We start from the raw sequence: 21765 nt of genomic DNA, 5'->3' as shown, positions 1-21765 counted from the left end.
CTGTAGCATCTTTACAGACAACACTTCCCACTCTGCTCATGAGGTTTAATGTTTGATTTCAAAGCCAGAACATGAAGAATTAGGGAGAAATCCCCTGTTTTCAGACAAGAGAAGTCACCATCCTGCTTCCCAAGGTCTAAGGGATAAGGAAATGTCCAAGTTTTGCCACCCTGGGTCCCAGTAACACCAGTGCCTGAGTCTGTAAAGAACAAACACCCTCTAAAAGAAGTCACCAACCCACAGGAGGACCTTAAAAATAATAATTACTTTATCTTTAATTTTCCTGTATTCAAAAAGCCTCAGAGATTCAATTATTTGAAATAAAATAAAAAAAATTCCTTCTTCCCCTCATCTATAAAAAAGCAAAACCATGCAGGCAGATAATTCCCATTTGTTGGGCAGGGAAAAAAAGGAATAAAAAGGAATAACCTCACTAGGAGGTTGGTTTTAGGGAAGTAAATGGAGGTTCAAGCAGGTTCTGTGTGATTGGGTTCCTAACAATATAATTATTAATAAAATTAATTAATAAATCATTAATAAATAATTAAAAAGAACTTAATAAAATTAACGATTAATAAGATTAACTTATTAATAAAATTAACTAATAATAAAATTAACTAATAATAAAATTAACTATCAATAAAATTAACTATCAATAAAATTAACTATCAATAAAATTAACTATCAATAAAATTAACTATCAATAAAATTAACTTATCAATAAAATTAACTATTAATAAAATTAACTCTTAATAAAATTAACTCTTAATAAAATTAACTTAAGAGCTGCCAGAATTCTGAAGTTTGGGTATCAACAGGATGAGAGATGTACAAAACAAGTGAGGTGTATTCATCACATCCAGATGATGCTTTTAGTTAATTATTAGTGTAGAAAACCCCCAATTTACTATTAATTAGAAATAATCCTTTCCTCTCCCTCCCTTTTTTCAGCCATAAACCTCCCACAGGATCCATGAAATCCATTTGAGCAGCTCCCTGCTCCCCCCCCAAAGCCCCCAGGTCCCAGTTTTTAACTCACCAGACACTGAACTGCAGTCAATCTACAAATGTTCCATTTTTATTACAAAGTATGAAAGGCAGAAAATACTGTACCTAATACACAGGAGGCTGGAACTTAGAAAGAAGGTTAAAAAATCTGCAGAAAACTACATAGGAAGCAAGAAAATAGCATAAAAGGATGCAACATTCCACTTTTCAAGCCATTTCAGAAAATTGCCTTAAAATTGACAGTTTCACCAAAGATGGTTCCATGACTCAGGTGTTAAAATCCATTGTAACAAAAGCTTTTTGTGTTTTCTCCATAAAAAGAAAGGAATATAAGGACACTGCAGTTATCCATACCTGTTGGATGGCAGGATACCAGGATTCCTCTAGGACAGGAGGAGAGGTGGAAAAATCTCAATAGAGAGGGGGAAGAAAAGAAGGACAGGAATAAAACTACTATTGCTTGAACATATTTTAGTGAGAACAAGAAGTCAGGAATCTCACATGGATGTTTTGTACAATCATGCTACAAAGATTACACCTTCAGGAAATTACCACAAGGGGATTGTGAATGGGAAGAGGAGAAGGGAAAAACACACAGAAAAAAGTAAACATCTACTTGGCTACAGGTTAACAAAAATGCAACAGATTTAAATTACATTTTACACTGCTAGCAACCCAAGGTTGGTTTTGTTTTTTTTTCAGAAAAAAACCTGTCTTTTAAATAGTAAAATGTCATCATATTTCCCAGCTTGTCAAGAAAAGCAATGTATTATTTCTCAGCTGTACCACGACTCTTTCACTGACTGGTTCTTGCACTTCTGCCTTTGGTCAGGGTTGACAGACTGATTCTCACCTTGGAACAGGAGACCTGAGAGCCACACATCTTCCAAAAAGAAGTAAACTCCAAGGGATGAGAGCTGGAACATGGGCAACAGGACTTTTTCAGGAAAAAAAAAAAGCTTATTTCTTCATTTTGTTAGATTTTATGCAAAGAAATAAACTTTATGGAAGCCACAGGGTTTTTTTTTTTTTAATTTTTTATGGTTATGGAAATTCAAACTTGATGTTTGGCCACTGAGATACTTGGCAAAGTTGTCATCTGAAATGAGGCAGCAGCAAACAAGCCCCACAACTGCTTTTGCCTCTGGACTCTGCCACAAGTTGCTGGGTGAGCATCCAGTGCCTGGGATTTAGCTGCATTTTTAGTGCTGGTGAAAGGTGCTAATTAGAAGGTCTGGAAATTTCTTCCTAACCAAAAGGAGTCAGGGACATGCTCAACTCTTCTCAACACTCTTGAAAATGAGATGTTTCTGACTCTTCTTGGGGAAGCAGAGGGGAAAGAGAGCTGCACCCCTTAAATTAGGGTCAGAAAATGCTCTTGAAGTGCCAGACAATTAATTCCCAGCCCAGGGACATCATGGACAGTACCTTGCTCATTCCAGGACTGATCTTGGATATCCCCTTTTGATGTCCACTGTAAATAGAGGCTTGCTTTGGAATCTCAGGCTGCCAGGAGAAAGGAGGAAATAAATCCAAGAGACAAGTTGGGAGATCCCAGAGAGAAGCTGGGAGATGCCAGAGAGAAGCTGGGAGATGCCAGAGAGAAGCTGGGAGATCCAAGAGAGAGAAGTTGGGAGAGCCCAAAGAGAAGTTGGGAGACCCCAGAGAGAGAAGTTGGGAGACCCCAGAGAGAGAAGTTGGGAGACCCCAGAGAGAGAAGTTGGGAGACCCCAGAGAGAGAAGTTGGGAGATCCCAGAGAGAGAAGTTGGGAGATCCCAGAGAGAGAAGTTGGGAGATCCCAGAGAGAGAAGTTGGGAGATCCCAGAGAGAGAAGTTGGGAGATCCCAGAGAGAAGTTGGGAGACTCCAGAGAGAGAAGTTGGGAGATCCAGGAGAGAAGTTGGGGGATCCCGGAGAGAAGTTGGGAGACTCCAGAGAGAAGTTGGGAGACCCCAGAGAGAGAAGTTGGGAGACCCCAGAGAGAGAAGTTGGGAGATCCCAGAGAGAGAAGTTGGGAGATCCCAGAGAGAGAAGTTGGGAGATCCCAGAGAGTTGTGAGATCCAAGAGAGTTGTGAGATCCAAGAGAGAAGCTGGGAGATCCCAGAGAGAAGTTGGGAGATCCCAGAGAGTTGTGAGATCCAAGAGAGAAGCTGGGAGATCCCAGAGAGAAGTTGGGAGATCCCAGAGAGAAGTTGGGAGATCCCAGAGAGAGAAGTTGGGAGATCCCAGAGAGAAGTTGGGAGATCCCAGAGAGAAGTTGTGTTTACTGACAGGGAACACTTTGGAGCTGAGGGTTAAACCACTTTTCTAGGCTGGAGTGGGAAGACAAAACCCTTCAGCACTTGGATGGAATTGTGCAAAGAAATCCCTTGAGCCAAGAGCTTGCCCTTGCTGCCCTTCATTCTTTTCAGTATGTCCTGAAAGAGTTGAAACCCAACAAACTGACAAACTCTGACATTTCCATCGTGGGGATTTACAGACAGCAGCTGCAGGGTTTTTTCTCTCAGAAAAAGAAGGTATCAAAAGAATCCAGCTACATTTTGACACAGCCAACCTGTCACTGCTGCCATCACTTACAGACAACAAAAAGGATATAAACAAAGGAAAAGGGACTCTCTGGGTGACAAGCAGCACTCCATGACTTGGGATGTGTCAGTCTCAGAGCTTCAGTGTGACAGGAACTGTGTTGTCAAGTGCTCCTGGTGTTCAGCACAGATGAGGGTGCACTAGGTCCTGACAACTGCAGCCAGTTGAGAGTTTCAGTGACTCTTGTATTTAACATTTTCTCCAAAACACAGATAAATGCCTACCACAAAAGGGCTGAGGAAAAGCTGCCTCTCCCTCCAATCTTACCAAAAATATACTTGTTAAAGTGCCATCTGCAAGAGAAGAAAACAGACACACTCAGCTTGCTCCATTTAGACTGAAAACAAGCACAAGAGCATCTGTGAATTCCTATTTATTGGACTCCTCCCCTCACCTAGTCCCTGGCAGGCAGTGATCCACAGTTGGGACTGATGAAGCTCTCTCATTGCAACACCAGGCAAAAAATAGATCTTTTTACTATTATCCAGAACATTCAGAAGACTAATTACAGTGAAGGTTTGAAAGGATCATTAACTTTGACTTATGAGAGGCAATGCCTCCCCCGTTAAGTACATTTCAAGGTTCCAGCAGGAACAACCTGTATTATCAGTCTCCTTTCAGCTCATTACTTGAAACCACTGGTTTTTCTTTCTACACAGATTGTCAAAGCACTCTTATCCTGGCTTTTTAAATCCCTGGACACTGAAATACAAGTCCCCTAGATGCAAGCAACCATAGGCCATCTCATTTAAATAATTGGAGTTGGCACCCTACATGCTAATTGGACAGCCAACTCATTTGCAGCAGGTTTTCACCTCACTAATGAGTTTTACAAGCTCAAGGTTGACTCCTTGCACCAGGTTATCCACATCCAGCAGGAATCCATGGAAAGCTGGGTTTAAACACAAAGTCACAATCAACCAATAGCCCCCCAGCATCTTGAATTCATCACCTGGAGAAGTCCCATAGAACTATGAAGTAGTCAAGAAAAAAAGATTTTGGTCCCAGAATCAGTTTTGGCCTGTACAAACAAACACCAGCATGGGATTTGGTGCTCAGGTTTTTCCCTAAAGTTACTTTCAGCTCAAGGAATAGGAGGCATTTGAAAGCAGTTGCTCTGTTTCTGCAGGAAGCACAAAATAATAAAGAATTTTCATTAATTTGGGGGAAAACCAAGAGGCTTCACCCTCAATAAATTGGATGGAAAGCTGGTGAAATAGGAGAAACTCTTCTCTTCTGGTTCAGAGGCTGCAGTGAGGAGTCTCAGGGTTTTATTTATCTTGCAAAGAAACTGAAGCAGCAGGTAGAGAGCTCCCTGTGTCAGCAGGTGTTGGCAAAAGGGCACCAAAGTCTCTCCTTTTCTTCTTGATGTGGAAGTGTCATTTGCACTGCAGAACATCTCACCCAGGAGGATTCTTCTGTCTTTTCAGTCATTAACCTTTCCAGTGACTTTCCTGAGAAGAAGCTACTTTAAAGTAGCATTTCCCTTTCCCAAAACAGCTTCAATTTTTTCCAAGCTATTTCATATGAAAATTCTCATTTTCAAATGTAAATTTCAAATGTCATTTCAGATGAAAAATGACAATGGATTATGCCCCAAAGCAAGATGCTGGAGATCCAGAAGGTACTGGCTAAAAAACAGTACCTAAATAAAACAGATATAGGTTTTATTTAGAGTCCACTGGAGCCTCCAAGATTCCTCCTCACTTGCCTTGGAGTTTGGAATAAGCACCCAGATAAACTCCAAGCAGTTTTATGGATGCAAGGACTGGCACTAGAGCCTCTTCAGGTTCATAACAGGATTATTTTCCAGCAGTAGCAAAAGCTACCTGGTTATTCAGAGTATTAACTCCTTATTACATCCTCTCTTCTCATCATCTTAAGAGTAACAGATTGGATTCCTGCACGAATAAACTGCATTTGCCATTTTGTACAGCCTGGAGTCTTTTAGTCTCTTCATTTTCAATTAAATGAGGTGATATTTTTTTAAACCCCAGTTCCACAGTTGCAAAAGAGGCATTTTTAAGCCAAGCAACAACTGCATTCATCTCTTCCTCACAAGATTGAGGCTTTCAAGCATAAAGGGGATGACAGGAAGTACTGATAGTAGTTCCCCTTTAGTCACACAGCATCTTACACCTAATATTTGTAATTAAATAGTACCTGCCCAGCCTGTGTACAGGTTTTGATGAGTACCTGAAGCAGTGGATGCCATTAGGATTTAAGAAAATCCTAATTTGAACTTCATTTTGCAGTGGAAGTGCTGTTGGAAAAAGAGCTAAGCTAATTGGTTAAGACTGTTGTGACATCCAGGTCAGATGGAATTCACTCCTCTCAGCACTGCTGCTAATAAGAAAAAAAAAAAATGACCTTCAAATTAAATGGAGCTTTCTGTAAAAAAAAATAAAATAAGAAATCCCACAGCTGAACACAGAATGTGATTGGCAAAACATGACCTGTCCTCCTCAGTAGTAAAAGGAGGGATGGAATAAACCTCTCCCTAATGAACTCAGATAAAATTCTCAAGGTGCTGCTTTTCCAAGCAGCCTGAAAGAATAGTTTTGTACATCCAGAATGACAAAACTCTTCCAAAATTCTGCTCAGGACTTGACAGCACTTGGAGCATCAGCCTCAGTGTTTCACAGCAATTGCTTTTCCCTGCAGAAAATGACAAGATTTGAGTTTGCCAGTGTCCTACTTCAAATCCTGCCCCCAGCTGCAGGTGATTACTCATTAGATAAAAAAGACAACTTGGATAGTTTCTGACATTTCCATCCCCACTCAGCCACTACAGCTCAGCTCTGCCTGTCAAGTCTGCAGCATCAGGAGAGCCCAGGAGCTGTTTTATCACCTAAGATTTTGATCTTGCCTAATCCACTCAGCTCTGATTGAAAAGCATTACTGGAGAGCAAGCCACTATTCAAAAGAGAAGCCCTTGGGCACATCCCCAAAAGATACAGAGGATGACAAGTGCTAAACCTCAGCCTCTGTGGCACAGTTTAGTTCCTTTTAAGCCCATCCTTCTGCATTACATTAGGGAACTATTTCTTTCTGAGCAAAGAGCTTGCACTTGGGGAGTGGAGCAGCTTTTCCAACAAGCCCTGACAGTAAAAAAGCAAAGAGACTTCAGAAAAAAAAGAAAAAAGATTGCTTTTCAAGAACTCCCAGGAACACAGGCCAAATGCAAAGAAGCTCCAAGGTCCAGGCTAACCACAAAATCTTGCTTGTATTATTTGCCAATCAAGCAAGTTACAAAGTGTGAAACCATTTTATTTTGCTTTAGACAGGAAGTCTTCCTGGGGGAAATCATTTGATTGGAAGTATCAATCCCCAGCCCATTGCAAATCACATTTTGTCAGGAGGCATTTCTCTCCTGGGAGCTTCAGTCAGCCATCTATCTCCTTTCTGAAACCATTCTGCTCTAACACAACTGCAGGAGACAGGCAAATTCAGTTAGCATTGAAAAATAAGGCCCACCAGAGTAACAAGTGCCTCTAGCAGCAGAAAAGTGTCAAGAAAATTGTGCAACAAGTATTTGTACTTCACAGCACCAGAAAATTCTGCCCAGGTAACCAGGTGTTGAGAGCCAAGGCAACAGTTAATTCTGGCAGGCCTTGACTGTCAGGGAGCCTGCAGTGCTCCTGTGATCAACTAAGAGAGAATCTTGGGGCATATGGAAGTGGATCACATATCAAAAGTAAGAATTAGGGAGGAAAAAAAACCACCTTACTTCAATAGAAAGTTAGCCCAATATATAAAAACCATACAAATGTTTCAACAGTTTGGAGGCAGCAACAAGAGGAATGGTAAAATATTCCTGCCAAGGTGGCTGTGGACATCAATGTCTTTTCCCCCCCACCTTGTTTTAGATCTGCACCTATTAAACCAGTTGGAGGTGCTGCCTCAGCTGGTTGACAAACACAGGGACATATTCAGCAACTTAAAAGCCTGCAAGCTTATTATTACAGTCAACAAACAAATATACAGAACTTTAACTGAGAAAAAAAAACCATAAAAACAAACAAAAAAGAAAAACAGAACCCAGAAGGTCCAAGAGGCTCAGCATGTCTCTGCATTTAAAGAGTCTTGGAGAGACAGGAGACACCTGCCATTGATTCTTCTACCAGTTTCTTGTAAGAGCAGATGCAAAGCAACAAGAGATACTGGCCACTTGTGTTGTTCTTACTTTAGAGGGGAGGGGAAATCACACAGCCCTGCCTCAGTGTGGCACGAAGCAGTCATGTTACACTCTCAAAATCTCCAGGCAGTTGTTGTAGCAGATTGCTATCCAGTCTGGCTGAGTGGATGCCCACTGTACATTGTTGATTTCTCCCTCTGCTGTATAAGCCAAGATTGGGTCCTCAATGGCACGAGGCATTTGCTGGATATCCCAGATGAGAGCCTGATGGTCATCAGCTGCAAAGGGAAGAAAAAAGTCAGAAGGAGAACCAAAGTATAATAAGATCTCCATATGGAGCTACTACCAGCTTGGCATAAAGTCCAAGAAACCAAGAAACTCTACACCTGTTATTATACAAATTATTCCTGGACAGAGTGGAAAAGCAAATCAGTGGAACTCATAAATTGAAAACATTTAAGAACTGCAAAAAACTAAGGAGCATTAAAATAATTTAGCTTAACCAAAGCAGATGCAGAGTTTGGGCACTGGACTCACAACTTCCACACAATGAGCTTTAGGAGGTATCCATTTCAATTAAAAAATTAGGGCAGTCATTACCAAAGGGCTTCTAAACTGCAGGTGTTCTTTAGCAAAAGGCAGGCAGAGAACTGCAGAGACTTCTGGAGAGGATTTTGCAAATGTAATAAAGATTTCCAGAGGTTTCCCAAGTGCAGCTGGATAGGGGCAGATCCCACTTACCTGCTGTACAAATGTGGCAGGAAGAGTGAGGTGCCCAAGCAATTCCATTCACACATGCTCTGTGGTTGTTTAACCTGGCAACAGGAGTGCAGGGAACTCTGACATCCAGAATAACCACCTGCAGAAACAAAAAAACAATTCAATGAGTAGCTTGCATGTCTTTCTTTCTCCAGAAAAGCAAGAAAAACCAAAATAGGGAATCACTTCTGGCTGCTCAGTGTGTCTCAAAAGCAGCCAGACCTCAGAGGGAGGGAGGCAACATGGGGAAAAAAAATAAATTTCTCTGAAGTAGCACAAGTGACAAAATAAGATGCACTGCCCTGTGTGCTGGACTGAGAAAGAACAATGTGACTAAAACATTTGCTTAAGTTCTGATATGAAAACTGCTGCTCACAGAGCCCTCTTTAAGCTGAAACACATACAAGCCATACAGACTTTCAAGTCTAATGCCAAAGTTACTGCTTTAATTAGCAGTAACTAAGCAGTAGCTAGACTTAATTAGCAGTAACTAGACTTTGAATTGGTCCTTAATCATCCCTCCAGTTCAGGTACTCACCCTGCCCCTTACTCTAAAGGACTGACACCAAACCACCTCCCCAAAAAATCCCAACCAGCAGCACTTCCAGATGATGAAGTGTTGTGGAGAGTCACCTTGATAATTTGAGAGGCCTGAGAGCTCCTGAAAAAGCAGGGTCTCAGGATACAAAGCAGAGACAGCAGCAAGGCAAGGCCTGCTGCCAGAAAGATAAAGATGAGGCAAGGCTCAAGGCCAGAAAAGATAGTAAGGAATTTGGAGGACACCTGCTCTGAACAAAGGGATTATGTATTCAATCAACTCCTGGCTTTTCCCAGGATGTTCTATTGTGGGAAAGTGGTGTAAGCAACTAGCTAGCAAGAGCCTGGTCTTTGTTTATTATATCTTGCTTTTAAAACAATCCACTTGCTCATGATGCCATGTTTAGTCTGCACTGTGTAAAGGAGGAGAGCTCATGAATGAAGTCAGACAAATCCTCACTGAGTACACGCCTTGCCCAGCCTCCAGCTTTTTTCTCCTGCTTTTTTTTTCTCCCTGCATTCCCAAGAAACTACCTCCTTACCTCCATGCCATCCATGGCCATCGTAGCAAGGTAATTAGGATCCTGTTTATTCCAGCAGAGACGTAGCAAGGGGTGGTGCTGGGGGTCCTCATAGATGATGGTGCTGTGCTCCAAGTGGCGGAGATCAAACATCCTCACAGAGCCATCTGCACCAACTGAAGCAAACATATCCCTGCCACCACCTGCACGACTGAATGCTATGTCATAAACCTGCTCAGGAAGAGAGAAAAACACCACCTTAAGTTTCAGGGAGCACACAGCCTCCTAGTTTGGAGGAAAAAGGGATTTGGTAGGTACAGAGTGGATCTAGCGGGGAGGTACCTGGTGGGATGGGTGTTCCCAGCAAGTTTGTAATTAATAACTTGCCAGAAAGAAGGGGGAAAAGTTGAAAGGGTTATGTCATTATAGGATCATTTATTGAAGCTACATGATGCGTTTACCCAGTGGTAGAATCCTAGAATGGGCTGGGTTGGAAGGGACCTCAGAGATCATCAAGTCCAACTCTTGATCCACTCCCACTGCAGTTCCCAGCCCATGGCACTCAGTGCCACATCCAGGCTCTTTGGAAAGATCTCCAGACACGGAGAATCCACTACTTCCCTGGGCAGCCCATTCCAATGCCTGATCACCCTCTCCAGAAAGAAATTCTTTCTCATCTCCAACCTAAACCTCCCCTGGCACAACTTGAGACCCTGCCCTCTTGTCTTGCTGAGAGTTGCCTGGGAAAAGAGCCCAACCCCCCCCTGGCTCCAACCTCCTTTCAGGGAGTTGCAGAGAGTGATGAGGTCTCCCCTGAGCCTCCTCTTCTCCAGCCTCAACACCCCCAGCTTCCTCAGCCTCTCCTCACAGGATCTGTGCTCCAGTCCCTTCCCCAGCCCAGTTGCCTCCTTTGGACCTGCTCCAGCACCTCAAGCTCCTTCCTGAGGGGCTGAGGGGCCCAGAACTGGACACAGGACTCAAGCTGTGGCCTCCCCAGGGATGAGCACAGGGGCAGAATCCCTTCCCTGGACCTGCTGGCCACGCTCTTCCTGAGCCAGCCCAGGATGCCATTGGCCTTCTTGGCCACCTGGGCACACTGCTGCCTCCTCTTCAGCTTCCTGGCAAGCCAGACTCCCAGCTCCCTTTCTGCCACTCTGTGCCCAGCCTGGAGCTCCCCATGGGGTTCTTGTCTTGAACCTCATCCCCTTGGGATCAGCCCAACTCTCCAGTCTCTCCAGGTCCCTCTGCAGAGCCCTCCTGCCTTCCAGCTGATCCACACTCCCCCCAGCTTGGTGTCATCTGTGAATTTGCTGATGAGGGACTCAATCCCCTCATCTAAATCATCAATAAAGATATTGAACAGCACGGGGCCCAACACTGATCCCTGGCTATTAAGTGCTGAAGAGTAGCATAAGGATAATATTTGGCTAAAGTGAAAGAATCCTGCAAGTTGTTTATTGCCTTTGGTTTGCAGTTGATTTCAGCTCCAGCTGGATTGTTTTACTTCATTTCTCTGCAATAATCTGGGGATCATAACCCTTAAAACAAGGTCAAAGCAGGACACAAGGATATTCTCAAGTCCAGATTTTATGATGAGTAAACAGAGCAGCTTTGATACCAATAGTACCATTTTAGTTTGGTAATCAAAGCTGGGTATCTTAACCTTAGATTAATTAACCTCTCAGATCTTGAAACTTTTCAAGAAAAAGGAAGAATTCTGCTCTTAAAAAAATATGCCATGTAAACAATAAAAAAAACCATCACCTCTTTGTCATGTGCAATAAGCTGAGTCTTCACATGACCAGAGACCAGATTTACTCTTCCCAAAACCTGTCCTGTCTCCAGACCCCAAATAGTGCAGGTTGTGTCAATACTAGAGGTACCTGAAAAAAAAAACCAAAACACCACAAAACACTTGTTAGCAATATTTTCACAAATGATTTAATCACTTGCTGGGTTGATGTCATCTGCCCTGCCATCTCCAGATGAAAACAGCTCCAAGAACAGCATATAATTAAACCCAGGAATGTCAAACAGTAACAACCTACCCTGCATTTAAATGACCCAAACCTTTTAGCTGCAGAAATAGTCTTCCACAGAGGAATAAAGTGTAAATAGCTCATGTCTACTTCAATTTGCTCAGAAGCCTGATGTAATGCTGAGATGAACTTGCCCATCCTGTGCGTGTCAAGCCCCAAATCCAATCGTAGTGTTGTGACAGAGCATTATTTTTAATTGATTGTTTCTGTGGGGCTAGAAGTAAAGCTCTTAAGAGATGAGATGCAACACACAAAAAAATAAATCATGTAGTAAATAATTACTAAGACATATTATCACTGTTAATCTCTGGACAAATCCCCCTGATATAAATGGCTGTACTCTCCTGGGAAACAAGCCTGCTGGATCAGTCATCTCAGATTCACAATTTGTCCCACAGGCTATAATTAAAACTTTAAGCATTCAGCTCTTTCCTCCAACTGAATTAAGGGCTCTTGGCTTTAGTCCTGCTGCTGAAATGGCTTCAGAAAATGAAAACCTTGGTGCACAGCCTTCTATCTGCTCCAGAACAAGCTGAAGTCAGTCACAGGAGTTTCTGTCCATCGTTACTTAGTTCTGCAAAGAAGGAACATCCCAGTCCAACCAAAATCACCCATTTTGGAGTAAAATATCTCAACTCTGAAGGGCAAATGATGGGGGAGGACCCAGTTTGTACACGTCCTACAAAACTCTTAAGATTTCTGCTTATCAGAACTTCTGTTGATCAGTCAGGCTATGAAGCCACCTCCTCCAGATCCCCCCTAGCCCATTCTGGGTTACTTTAAAAGCAGCTTTTTTGTAGTTTTTTCCCCTTTTCTCCTTTAGTTCCACCACTGGAGAGAAGCTAAAAGAGTTTTACATCTGTCCAAGAGTTCCCACAAGTGTCCAAGAGACTTAGCTCTGCAAATGAGGAACATCCCAGGCCAACCAAAATCACCCATTTTGGAGTGGTGAATAACTTTCAACTAAAAAAGTCTCCGTGAGCTGCTTAAATGTTAATTTTTGTATTTGGAACCCAAGACAACAGCATTTTCTGTGATGCAGAAGTTTGTCCAGTGCTTAGTTATTGTGGATGTGCAGTGCCAGAGCAGCCAGAGTCCAGATTTCAGCAACCTTTAACCAAAAACCTGGCTTTTCCATGCCAGCATTTTGTCAGGCTCACCCAGAAGGTAAGGATCCACTTCATTCCAGTCAAATGATGTTAGTGGAGCACAGAAATCAGAGTTCTTGTTGTTGTTCAGCAAGCACTCCAGCCGGGTCTCTGTCTCACCCACCTTTAATAAGAATTAAACACCTGAATTAAACACCAACACCCCAGCACTTGTTTCCCTGGCACCTCCAAATCCAAGGTGTTATTCCTCAGCTTCTTTCCTCCTCTGGCATCCTAAAGCTCTGGAGAACACAATCCCATCTCTAGCTTCAACAAGGGGATTAAAAGCTAATTCTGCTTCTCCTACAGACATCAGGTTTAGTCAGAGTGTTGTAGTTATGAAAAGAAATCATCAAGTGGTCTCTCTCTGACTTGAGTTTATGCCTTAAGCCCCACAGTGTAGGAAGGGCAAGACACCCAGGAAGCAAAATAACTTCTTAAAACAAACAAAAAAACAAAAAACCCCAAACAAAAACCAAAAATCAAAAGACAAAACAAAAAAGAAAACAAAACAACACAACCCAAAACAACACAACCCAAAACACAAAAACAAAAAACAAAACCAAAAAACCCAACCCCCTAAAAAACAACCCAAAAACCAAAAAACCAAAACCAAACAAAAACCCCTACAAAAAACAAAAACCCTACAAAAAACAAAAAACCAAACAAAAAAACCCAAAACCTAAAACCAAAAAAAAACCAAAGAACAAAGACACAAAAAACCAAAAACCCACAAAACCCCCAAACAAAACCCAAACAAAAATAAAATAGTAATAAAATAATAAAAATAAATTAAATAAAAAAAATATATATTAAAAAAAAAATTTAAATAAATTAAAAAAAAAAATCTGCTCTCCAGTGAAAACGAGACCAACATGTAACACAATTTCCATCCTGGTTTCTCCTTCTCTGAGGAGGATTTACTCACTCTCCACACCCTCAGGTAGTCACCACTGGTGGCCAACAGGTCTGGATAGACTCCCTTAGTGTCTGGGATCCACATCAGCTTTGTGGTGGGGTAGGGGTGATCAAAGGTGTTCCTGCAAATGAACTCTGAGCTCTCTTCATCCAACCCAACAAGTTGCACCTGTAAGAAGCCACAATTAAAAGGAAATGTTTGATGAAAAGACTCATTTATAAGCAGGATATCAGGACTGAGCGGCTTGCAGAAGGGCACCTTCTGTAACCTCAAGGACAGTTTTAAAAGACCATGATGTCACTAGAATGAGAAATCATTAGAGCTTTGCTTTCTAGCTGGGGCATGGAAGCAAAATGAAGCTTAATCAACACTGCTTTATTCTGAAGAGACCATCTCAACCAAACCCCAAAGGATGAGAGCCCATCCTGCTCTTTCCCACACTGCAAAGCCCAGTTTGAACCAGACTTCAACTGCACAAACATCCCAGCTCATCTGGAACTGAACTCATCTGACAATGCCACCTGCAGAGAGTGGGACAAGCTGTGGTTTGCACGACAAACCCCCCAAAATGAATCCTGAAATACAGGACCACACAGCCCTGCAGATGGGGGCAGTGGACAGGGACACTGTGCTGGGTCAGGAACCGGCTGGAACGGGCCCAGAGAGTGGTGCTGAACGGGGCTGCCTCAAAATGGCGGCTGTGGTGTCCAAAATGGCGGCCGTGGTGTCCCCCAGGGATCAGTGTTGGGCCCAGTGCTGTTCAATATCTTTATTGATGATTTAGATGAGGGGATTGAGTCCCTCATCAGCAAATTCACAGATGACACCAAGCTGGGGGAGTGTGGATCAGCTGGAAGGCAGGAGGGCTCTGCAGAGGGACCTGGAGAGACTGGAGAGTTGGGCTGATCCCAAGGGGATGAGGTTCAACACAAGAACCCCATGGGGAGCTCCAGGCTGGGCACAGAGTGGCAGAAAGGGAGCTGGGAGTCTGGCTTGCCAGGAAGCTGAAGAGGAGGCAGCAGTGTGCCCAGGTGGCCAAGAAGGCCAATGGCATCCTGGGCTGGCTCAGGAAGAGCGTGGCCAGCAGGTCCAGGGAAGGGATTCTGCCCCTGTGCTCATCCCTGAGGAGGCCACAGCCTGAGTCCTGTGTCCAGTTCTGGGCCCCTCAGGAAGTTCAGGAAGGAGCTTGAGGTGCTGGAGCAGGTCCAAAGGAGGCAACTGGGCTGGGGAAGGGACTGGAGCACAGATCCTGTGAGGAGAGGCTGAGGGAGCTGGGGGTGTTGAGGCTGGAGAAGAGGAGGCTCAGGGGAGACCTCATCACTCTTTCCAACTCCCTGAAAGGAGGTTGGAGCCAGGGGGGGGTTGGGCTCTTTTCCCAGGCAACTCTCAGCAAGACAAGAGGGCAGGGTCTCAAGTTGTGCCAGGGGAGGTTTAGGTTGGAGATTAGAAAGAATTTCTTTCTGGAGAGGGTGATCAGGCATTGGAATGGGCTGCCCAGGGAAGTAGTGGATTCTCCGTGTCTGGAGATCTTTCCAAAGAGCCTGGATGTGGCACTGAGTGCCATGGGCTGGGAACTGCAGTGGGAGTGGATCAAGGGTTGGACTTGATGATCTCTGAGGTCCCTTCCAACCCAGCCCATTCTAGGATTCTATGATGTTCTCAGCATCACATGAGCTGAAACATCCTGAAAACTGCATCCTGAAAACAATCCTGAAAATTGAGATACAGATGAAGTACATCAGGATAAAACAACATTTCAACTTCAAAGAAGCTAAAATACCTACATTATTATTCAAATAATAATATATTATTCAATTATTTTGCACGAAGAAACCAAGAAAGCAGATGTGCTGAATGATTTGAGGTAACTGTTTTCTAAAAAAGGTTTTTCAACCCAGTAATGGGAGAGTGGGAAGGGGTAACTCACCCAGTTGTGAGAATGATGCAGAACAGAGCAAACAAGAAGCTGTCTCCACATAACTTGGTCATAACAACACCTGAAGCAATGCTTGAAGTTATCAGAAAAATCTTGACAGCTCAGAAAGTGCTCAGTGAAGAATAAGGTGCTGGGAGGATATGTTGAACTTAGCAGTGACTCTAAAAACTAAACAGGGTGAAAGCCCCACTCTGTGAAATGTTGTTTAAACACAAACACTCCAGGGACAACTCACTACAATTAGTTTGGAAGCTCCTCACAATAGGAACTTCTAGGATTTTCCACACAGCAGCTTCTTCCTGGAAACAGTGGCTTAATGGATTTTTTCTAAGATGTTCATCTAGAAAAATCCTAAGTATTCTGGAATGAGCAATCTGGTTACAAAAGATACATTTAAACCAGATCAGAAATCCACCATATTTTTTCCCCCACATAACAGGAACCCAACAAATGCTTCAGTGGATCTTCAACTACAACATTACCACTTCCCAGCCCATTTAGAGATGCAAATCTTGCCCACTGCCACAATTAGGATCCATCCTTTCCAATCCATAACCAACCCTGAAAAAGACACATTCAAGTATGCTTCTAAAAACTGTGTATTTGTCTGCTTTAACTCTTCTTTATTGCAACTTCTCATGTTTCACACTCTAGTATGAATCAGTCAAGCATCTCCCAGCCTTCTGAAGTGACTGACAAATAGTTTTGGACTCCTTTAGGGATTAGAAATACTCAGCAGATTTTACAAAGGGAGCAAATTGTCCTTGGTGACAAAAAAACAAACTTGTGGCAAGGTCAGGATCAGAAGACAAATGACCTCTAATCATTTCCTCTCCTTGCCTAATGCTGTTTTCAGCAACACACACAGAACCAGAAGTAAATCTCCAGCAGCCAAGGGCTTAACTTCATTGGTGTGGATTTATAATTTATGGATTTAAATTTATGGATTTAAATTTAGAGATTTAATTTTATGGATTTAAAATTCCTACACTGCACATTCATGTTTAGCCCCCTCCTTAGACCTGAAGAAAAAGCAAGGATTGCACAGGACCCCAGCACCTCTGGGATGTTTTTTAGGTGCAGGGCAGAGAAAAAGAATTGGAAGAGCAACACCAAAGCTCCTGGCAAGTGCTGAAGATCAGGTGCCTGATACTGATTGTCAGACCTGGCTGATAAGAGCAGTGATCCCAGAATCCCTGTACTCATCCTCTTGTGCAGACTGAATCCAAGGAGAGGGAATTCTTTTCAGGATGCTGATGATATCACAGCCCTGTCTCTCCTTCCTGCAAGGAGGTAGAATGCTAACTAATTATTTGTTAAATACAGCAAGATAGGCTACAGTTGGATGTGTGGGTTTTCCTGTCTTAACCCTTTCCTATCTTAATTAATAAGAATTATCTTAATAATTCTTAATTTCAACAACACATCTGAAGAAAGTGCCTTTATTCAGCATTCCTAAACTCCTAAAAAAAAAAAAATATCTCTCTTCAACATGACCCAAAAGAATCAGACACAGAATTAAACAGTGTAGAATTGGGGAGCTGCTTTTTCTTGCATGACTTGAGGAACAGTGAAATAAGTTCACAGTACTTTAAAAAAAAAAAAAACAACCCAACCTATATCCCTTTAATCAAATTAGCAGCTACTAAGAACTACATTCCCCAATTATTTTAGGGTCATGTACAATCAGCAAGCTCTCACTGCACCAATTAATCCTCAGGATGCAATCAATTTTTCTTAGCAACATGAAACCTTCCAGAAAAAAAGAAAAAAAATTACCCTCTGGTAAAACAACCCCCCCTGAATCTTCTCTGATTCCAGGAAATGTTCAGGAGAAGGTGACAACCTGGGAAGAAGCCTTCACTTCTAAGACTGCTCCAGCACTGCACAGCTTCACTTTCTGCTGTTTTCTAACCCAGGCTCCAGTTCTGCCACAAATTGTTCCTAAAATCAGCTTTTCCTTATGGTTTCTGATCCATGAAGCCACAGCCAGAACTGCAGAACTGAGTTAACAGATTTATGATCACTTCTGTTCCCTCTCATTGTGTAAGTGGATCTGTGGATCCATGAGACTTAAACAAGGCTGCCAGGAGTTTCCTAACCCAAGAAGTTCAGGAAAAATCACCCTAAATAATTTTAGTTCTGTGAAACAGAAGTGTAAACAGCCAGTTTTATCTATGGAACCCTGAAGGACTTCAAGCTCTAGAGAAACAGAAAATCAGAGACAAATGAGCCAAGATTCTCCTCTTTATTTTACTGTAATACCCTCTCTGTGAGCACTTTTGCTGCACTTGGGGATTAAGTCTTTTGAAAAACATCTTTTTGGAAGGTGTATTCACCTATTTGGTTAGGATTTTAAACAACCTACACCTGCTATTCCAAACTATTTAAATATGTAGACATATATATATATAGGGTGAGGAAAAAGCCAGGTATTTGGAACAAACCTTTGCAACATGAGGAACAAAAATACTGTGTGGAGGTTGTCAGAAACCTCTCAAAATTGACATGAAAATGAGTTTTATTACCCTTTTAATTAGTGCTCATTGCACCCATAAGTGGATCTGATGTCAGAAGCTGGCAAGATAAAAGATCTCAACTCTGGCAATATAAAAGATCTCAACTGTGAGGGGCAAATGATGGGGGAGGACCCAGTTTCTACACATGTCCTGCAAAACTCTTTAAGATTTCTGCTTATCAGAACTTTCTGTTTATCAGTCAGGCACTAAAAATGCTATTCCAAACTATTTAAATATGTTTACATATATATATGGTAAGGAAAAAGCCAGGTATTTGGAACAAACCTTTGTAAAATAAGGAATAAAAATACTGTTTGGAGGTTGTCAGAAACCTCTCAAAATTGACATGAAAATGAGTTTTATTACCCTTTTAATTAGTGCTCATTGCATCCATAAGTGGATTTTGATGTCAGAAGCTGGCAAGATAAAAGATCTCAACTCTGGCAAGATAAAAGATCTCAGCTGTGAGGGGCAAATGATGGGGGAGGACCCAGTTTCTACACATGTCCTGCAAAACTCTTTAAGATTTCTGCTTATCAGAACTTTCTGTTTATCAGTCAGGCACTAAAAATGCTATTCCAAACTATTTAAATATGTATATATATATATGGTAAGGAAAAAGCCAGGTATTTGGAACAAACCTTTGCAACATGAGGAGTAAAAATACTGTTTGGAGGTTGTCAGGAACCTCTCAAAGAGAAAGTTGACATGAAAATGAGTTTTCATTACCCTTTTAGTTAGTGTCCAGTGCACCCATAAGTGGATTTTAATGTCAGAAGCTGGCAAGATAAAAGATCTCAACTCTGGCAATATAAAAGATCTCAACTGTGAGGGGCAAATGATGGGGGAGGACCCAGTTTCTACACATGTCCTGCAAAACTCTTTAAGATTTCTGCTTATCAGAACTTCTGTTTATCAGACTATGAAGCCACCTCCTCCAGATCCTTCCTAGCCCATTATGAGTTACTTTAAAAGTAGTTTTTTAGTAGCACTTTAGTTTTTTTCCCTTTTCTCCTTTAGTTCCACCACTGGAGAGAAGCTAAAAGAGTTTACATCTGTCCAAGAGTTCCCACAACTGTTCAAGAGTTCCCAATCTGGAGCAAAAAGCTCTTCTTGGACTCTTTCAATACCTCCTAAAAGATTCAGCAAAGCTGGCAGAGTCCTAGAAGGAACCATAAATACAGTCCAGATGAAACCCCACTCCCAAGATTGTTCTTGCCCCCAAATTCAAGGAGCCAGCACCAACACTCTAAGCAGTAAAACCTGCAATTACCAAATTAATCTGAAATATCAAAGCCCAACAAAACCTCTCAGCAAAATGAAGGTTCTGTTTCAGTGCATTTATTGGAAAAGTTTAATTTTTCTTCATAAAACACCTTTATTTCTGTGGCAGCAACACCCAGCCCAGCACCTCATTCTTCTACTGTTAGCTTCCAGCTCTCTGCACCCCATGGATCTCACAGAACTTGGCGCTTCCATGGGCTGAAGACAAGAGAAGAGTTATTCCTGAAGCTCTCAGGTCAGGAGAAACCCTGAGGAATATTTCCAGACAGCAGGAATTCCTCCAGTCCTACTTAATTTCTCTCTGCAACAGCTCTGAGCATAAAGGGTGGAGAAGAGAGGGCTTGATTCAGCTGCTTTACACTTGAAGCCTGAGCTGAAAAGCAGAGCTGAATCCTCTGTAATCCAGAGCAATCCCAGGGAATGCTCCAGACTTCAGGAGGTAACACAAGTGTTTATCCAGCCCTTTTAATGCATGTTTATTATTTTTAGCTTCTGGGAGTACAAAAACAAAAACGTTTTCCAGTTGTTTTTTTAAACAAATCCAAAGTTTTCCAGCTCAGCTGCATTCCCAGAGCCCCAATCACCTCCAAAGGCAGCCAAATCCCACAGGCTGAGCTACAAAGTGCTCAGGAGTTCCAGCACCCCCCTCCTCATTACATCCTTACACCAAATCCAATCCCCCCCACCAGCTTTCTGACATTAATTTCCCCAATCTTACCCCTTTTGCACCACAAAGCTGCAAGAGCACACAGGCTACAAACACACAAAGCAGTATTTGGGGAAAAAAAATCCTATTTTCACACAAATTTTAGAATGCTTTAGAGTTATGCTCATTTCCTTATCTTTTTTTTCAACTATAGGAATTAGTTGTATCAGATTAGCACCTCAGAAATATGTCCAGAAGTGCTTGGAAGGCAGTTTTCAGTACCAAAATCAAACCTTTTGCCTGTTTCTGGCAAGAAAGCACTGGGGATATCACCTCAGGCTTTGTTACACTCTTTATTCTCAGAAAAAAAGTAAAGTTCCTGAGGAATCCCTGCGAGTGGTTCATACCTGGATGTCAAAAGTTCTCCCACAGAAGTTCTCCCAGCAAGAAAACAGAATGAGATGGCACATTCCTAACAAACAGCCAACTTCCAACCCTCCTCTGGTGCTGAAATAAACCCAGGAATACGAAAAATCCAAGGAATCCTCAACCCTTGAGGAGCAGCCAGCACCCCCCAGGCCTCTTCCCCCCAGACCCCCTCAACCTCCCAAGCTCTGAGGAAGGAAACCACCCTCACCCTCAGCATTCCAGGGGAACCCCCAGGCTCTCCCCAGTTCCCAAGGCTAGGGAACCACTGGAACCCCTGGAATACAGAGGATTCCCCCCTTACCTTGTTGTTATACTCCTCCACGAAGCTGCCCAAAGCCAGCCGGAACCTCTTATCCGGCCGGACGCTCCAATTCATGGCGTAAACCGTCCAAGGAGCTTCATATTTATAGATTTCCTTCCGCTTCCCATGCAGCGACATGGCGAAGGCCCAGAAGGCCCCGGGGAGCGGCGGGGCTGAGGGGGGCAACGGGCTCGGCCCAGGGGGGGGGAAAGGGAAGGGGCGCGGAAGGGAGAGATGGGCCCGACTGAAGGGAAAAGGAGAGCGGAGCGAGAAGGGGGAGAGATGGAGGGAAGAAACGAGGAGGGAGAAGCGGCGGGGAGGCTGCAGCCCAAGGCCGAACCCCCCGGCCCCGCTCCAGAGCCCGGCGGCGGCGGCAGCGCGGAGGCCGTTTGGGATTCAGCCCCTCACACAACGGGAACGGAAGCCAGGCGGGGAGCCCCGCCCCCTGCGCTGCGATTGGCTGGCTTGCCTGTCGCTCAGAAAACTCGGAGGCTTATTGGGTGTTTCGCCTGTCCGTTTGGTTTGCTTCGCTCTCCTATTGGTCGCCCTGCCCTTCATTCCAAGCGGCCGCTCAGCCTCTGGCTGGGCTGCCCCTACCGTTGGGTTTGGCCCCGCCTCCACGGTGGTTGGGAGGGGGAGGCCGCGCTGGTTCTCGACATCTCATTGGCTACCGGGGGTCGCAGTGCCCTGAGGCGGGACTCCGAGGCCTTTCTCGAGAAGCGATTGGCTGGAAGTGCTGTCAGTCACGGCAGCCCCGAGGCGGGCGGAGCCACTTGAGGCGCTCGGAGGGGCCGCGGGTTCGAGTCCCGCGTCCTCCTGGTGGCGGCTGAGGGCGGGTTTGGGTGTAATTAACGAAAGGTTAATTATGGAGGGGCTGTTTTGGGGAGCGTTGAGGCGCCTCATTCCAGGAAGGAGTCTGGGCGGGCAGCGGCCAAGCCGAGTCCTTGTGTGTTTGGTTCCCTCCCGGCAGGGCTGCACCTCAGGCCCTGGGAGG

General features: G+C 43.5%; 1 protein-coding gene across 1 annotated transcript; it reads right to left on the bottom strand.

The window, feature by feature from the left end:
• Positions 1-1056: 1056 nt before the first annotated feature.
• DCAF7 (DDB1 and CUL4 associated factor 7) lies at positions 1057-21201 on the bottom strand. Its single transcript, XM_008505723.2, has 7 exons — positions 20772-21201; positions 13666-13824; positions 12750-12861; positions 11315-11433; positions 9572-9781; positions 8475-8592; positions 1057-8011 (listed from the first exon to the last, which is right to left on the bottom strand). Exons 1-7 carry the CDS (start codon positions 20907-20909, stop codon positions 7839-7841), a joined length of 1029 nt encoding a protein of 342 aa, XP_008503945.1. The 5' UTR covers positions 20910-21201; the 3' UTR covers positions 1057-7838.
• Between the last annotated feature and the right edge of the window lie 564 nt (positions 21202-21765).

Source organism: Calypte anna, chromosome 27 (genome assembly GCF_003957555.1).
Source record: "Calypte anna isolate BGI_N300 chromosome 27, bCalAnn1_v1.p, whole genome shotgun sequence".
Lineage (NCBI taxonomy): Eukaryota > Metazoa > Chordata > Aves > Apodiformes > Trochilidae > Calypte > Calypte anna.
This window is presented reverse-complemented; position numbering and strand designations above follow the sequence as displayed.

Bases quoted from the DNA above. Each gene is read 5' to 3' on its own strand.
- DCAF7 (XM_008505723.2), bottom strand. From the start codon at position 20,909: ATGTCGCTGCATGGGAAGCGGAAGGAAATCTATAAATATGAAGCTCCT. The intron at 11,434-12,749 runs GTGAGCCTGACA...TTTTTTTTTCAG, and splicing joins AGTGGATCCTTACCTTCTGG to GTACCTCTAGTATTGACACA. The intron at 9,782-11,314 runs GTGATGGTTTTT...CTTCCTGAGCAG, and splicing joins TTATTGCACATGACAAAGAG to GTTTATGACATAGCATTCAG.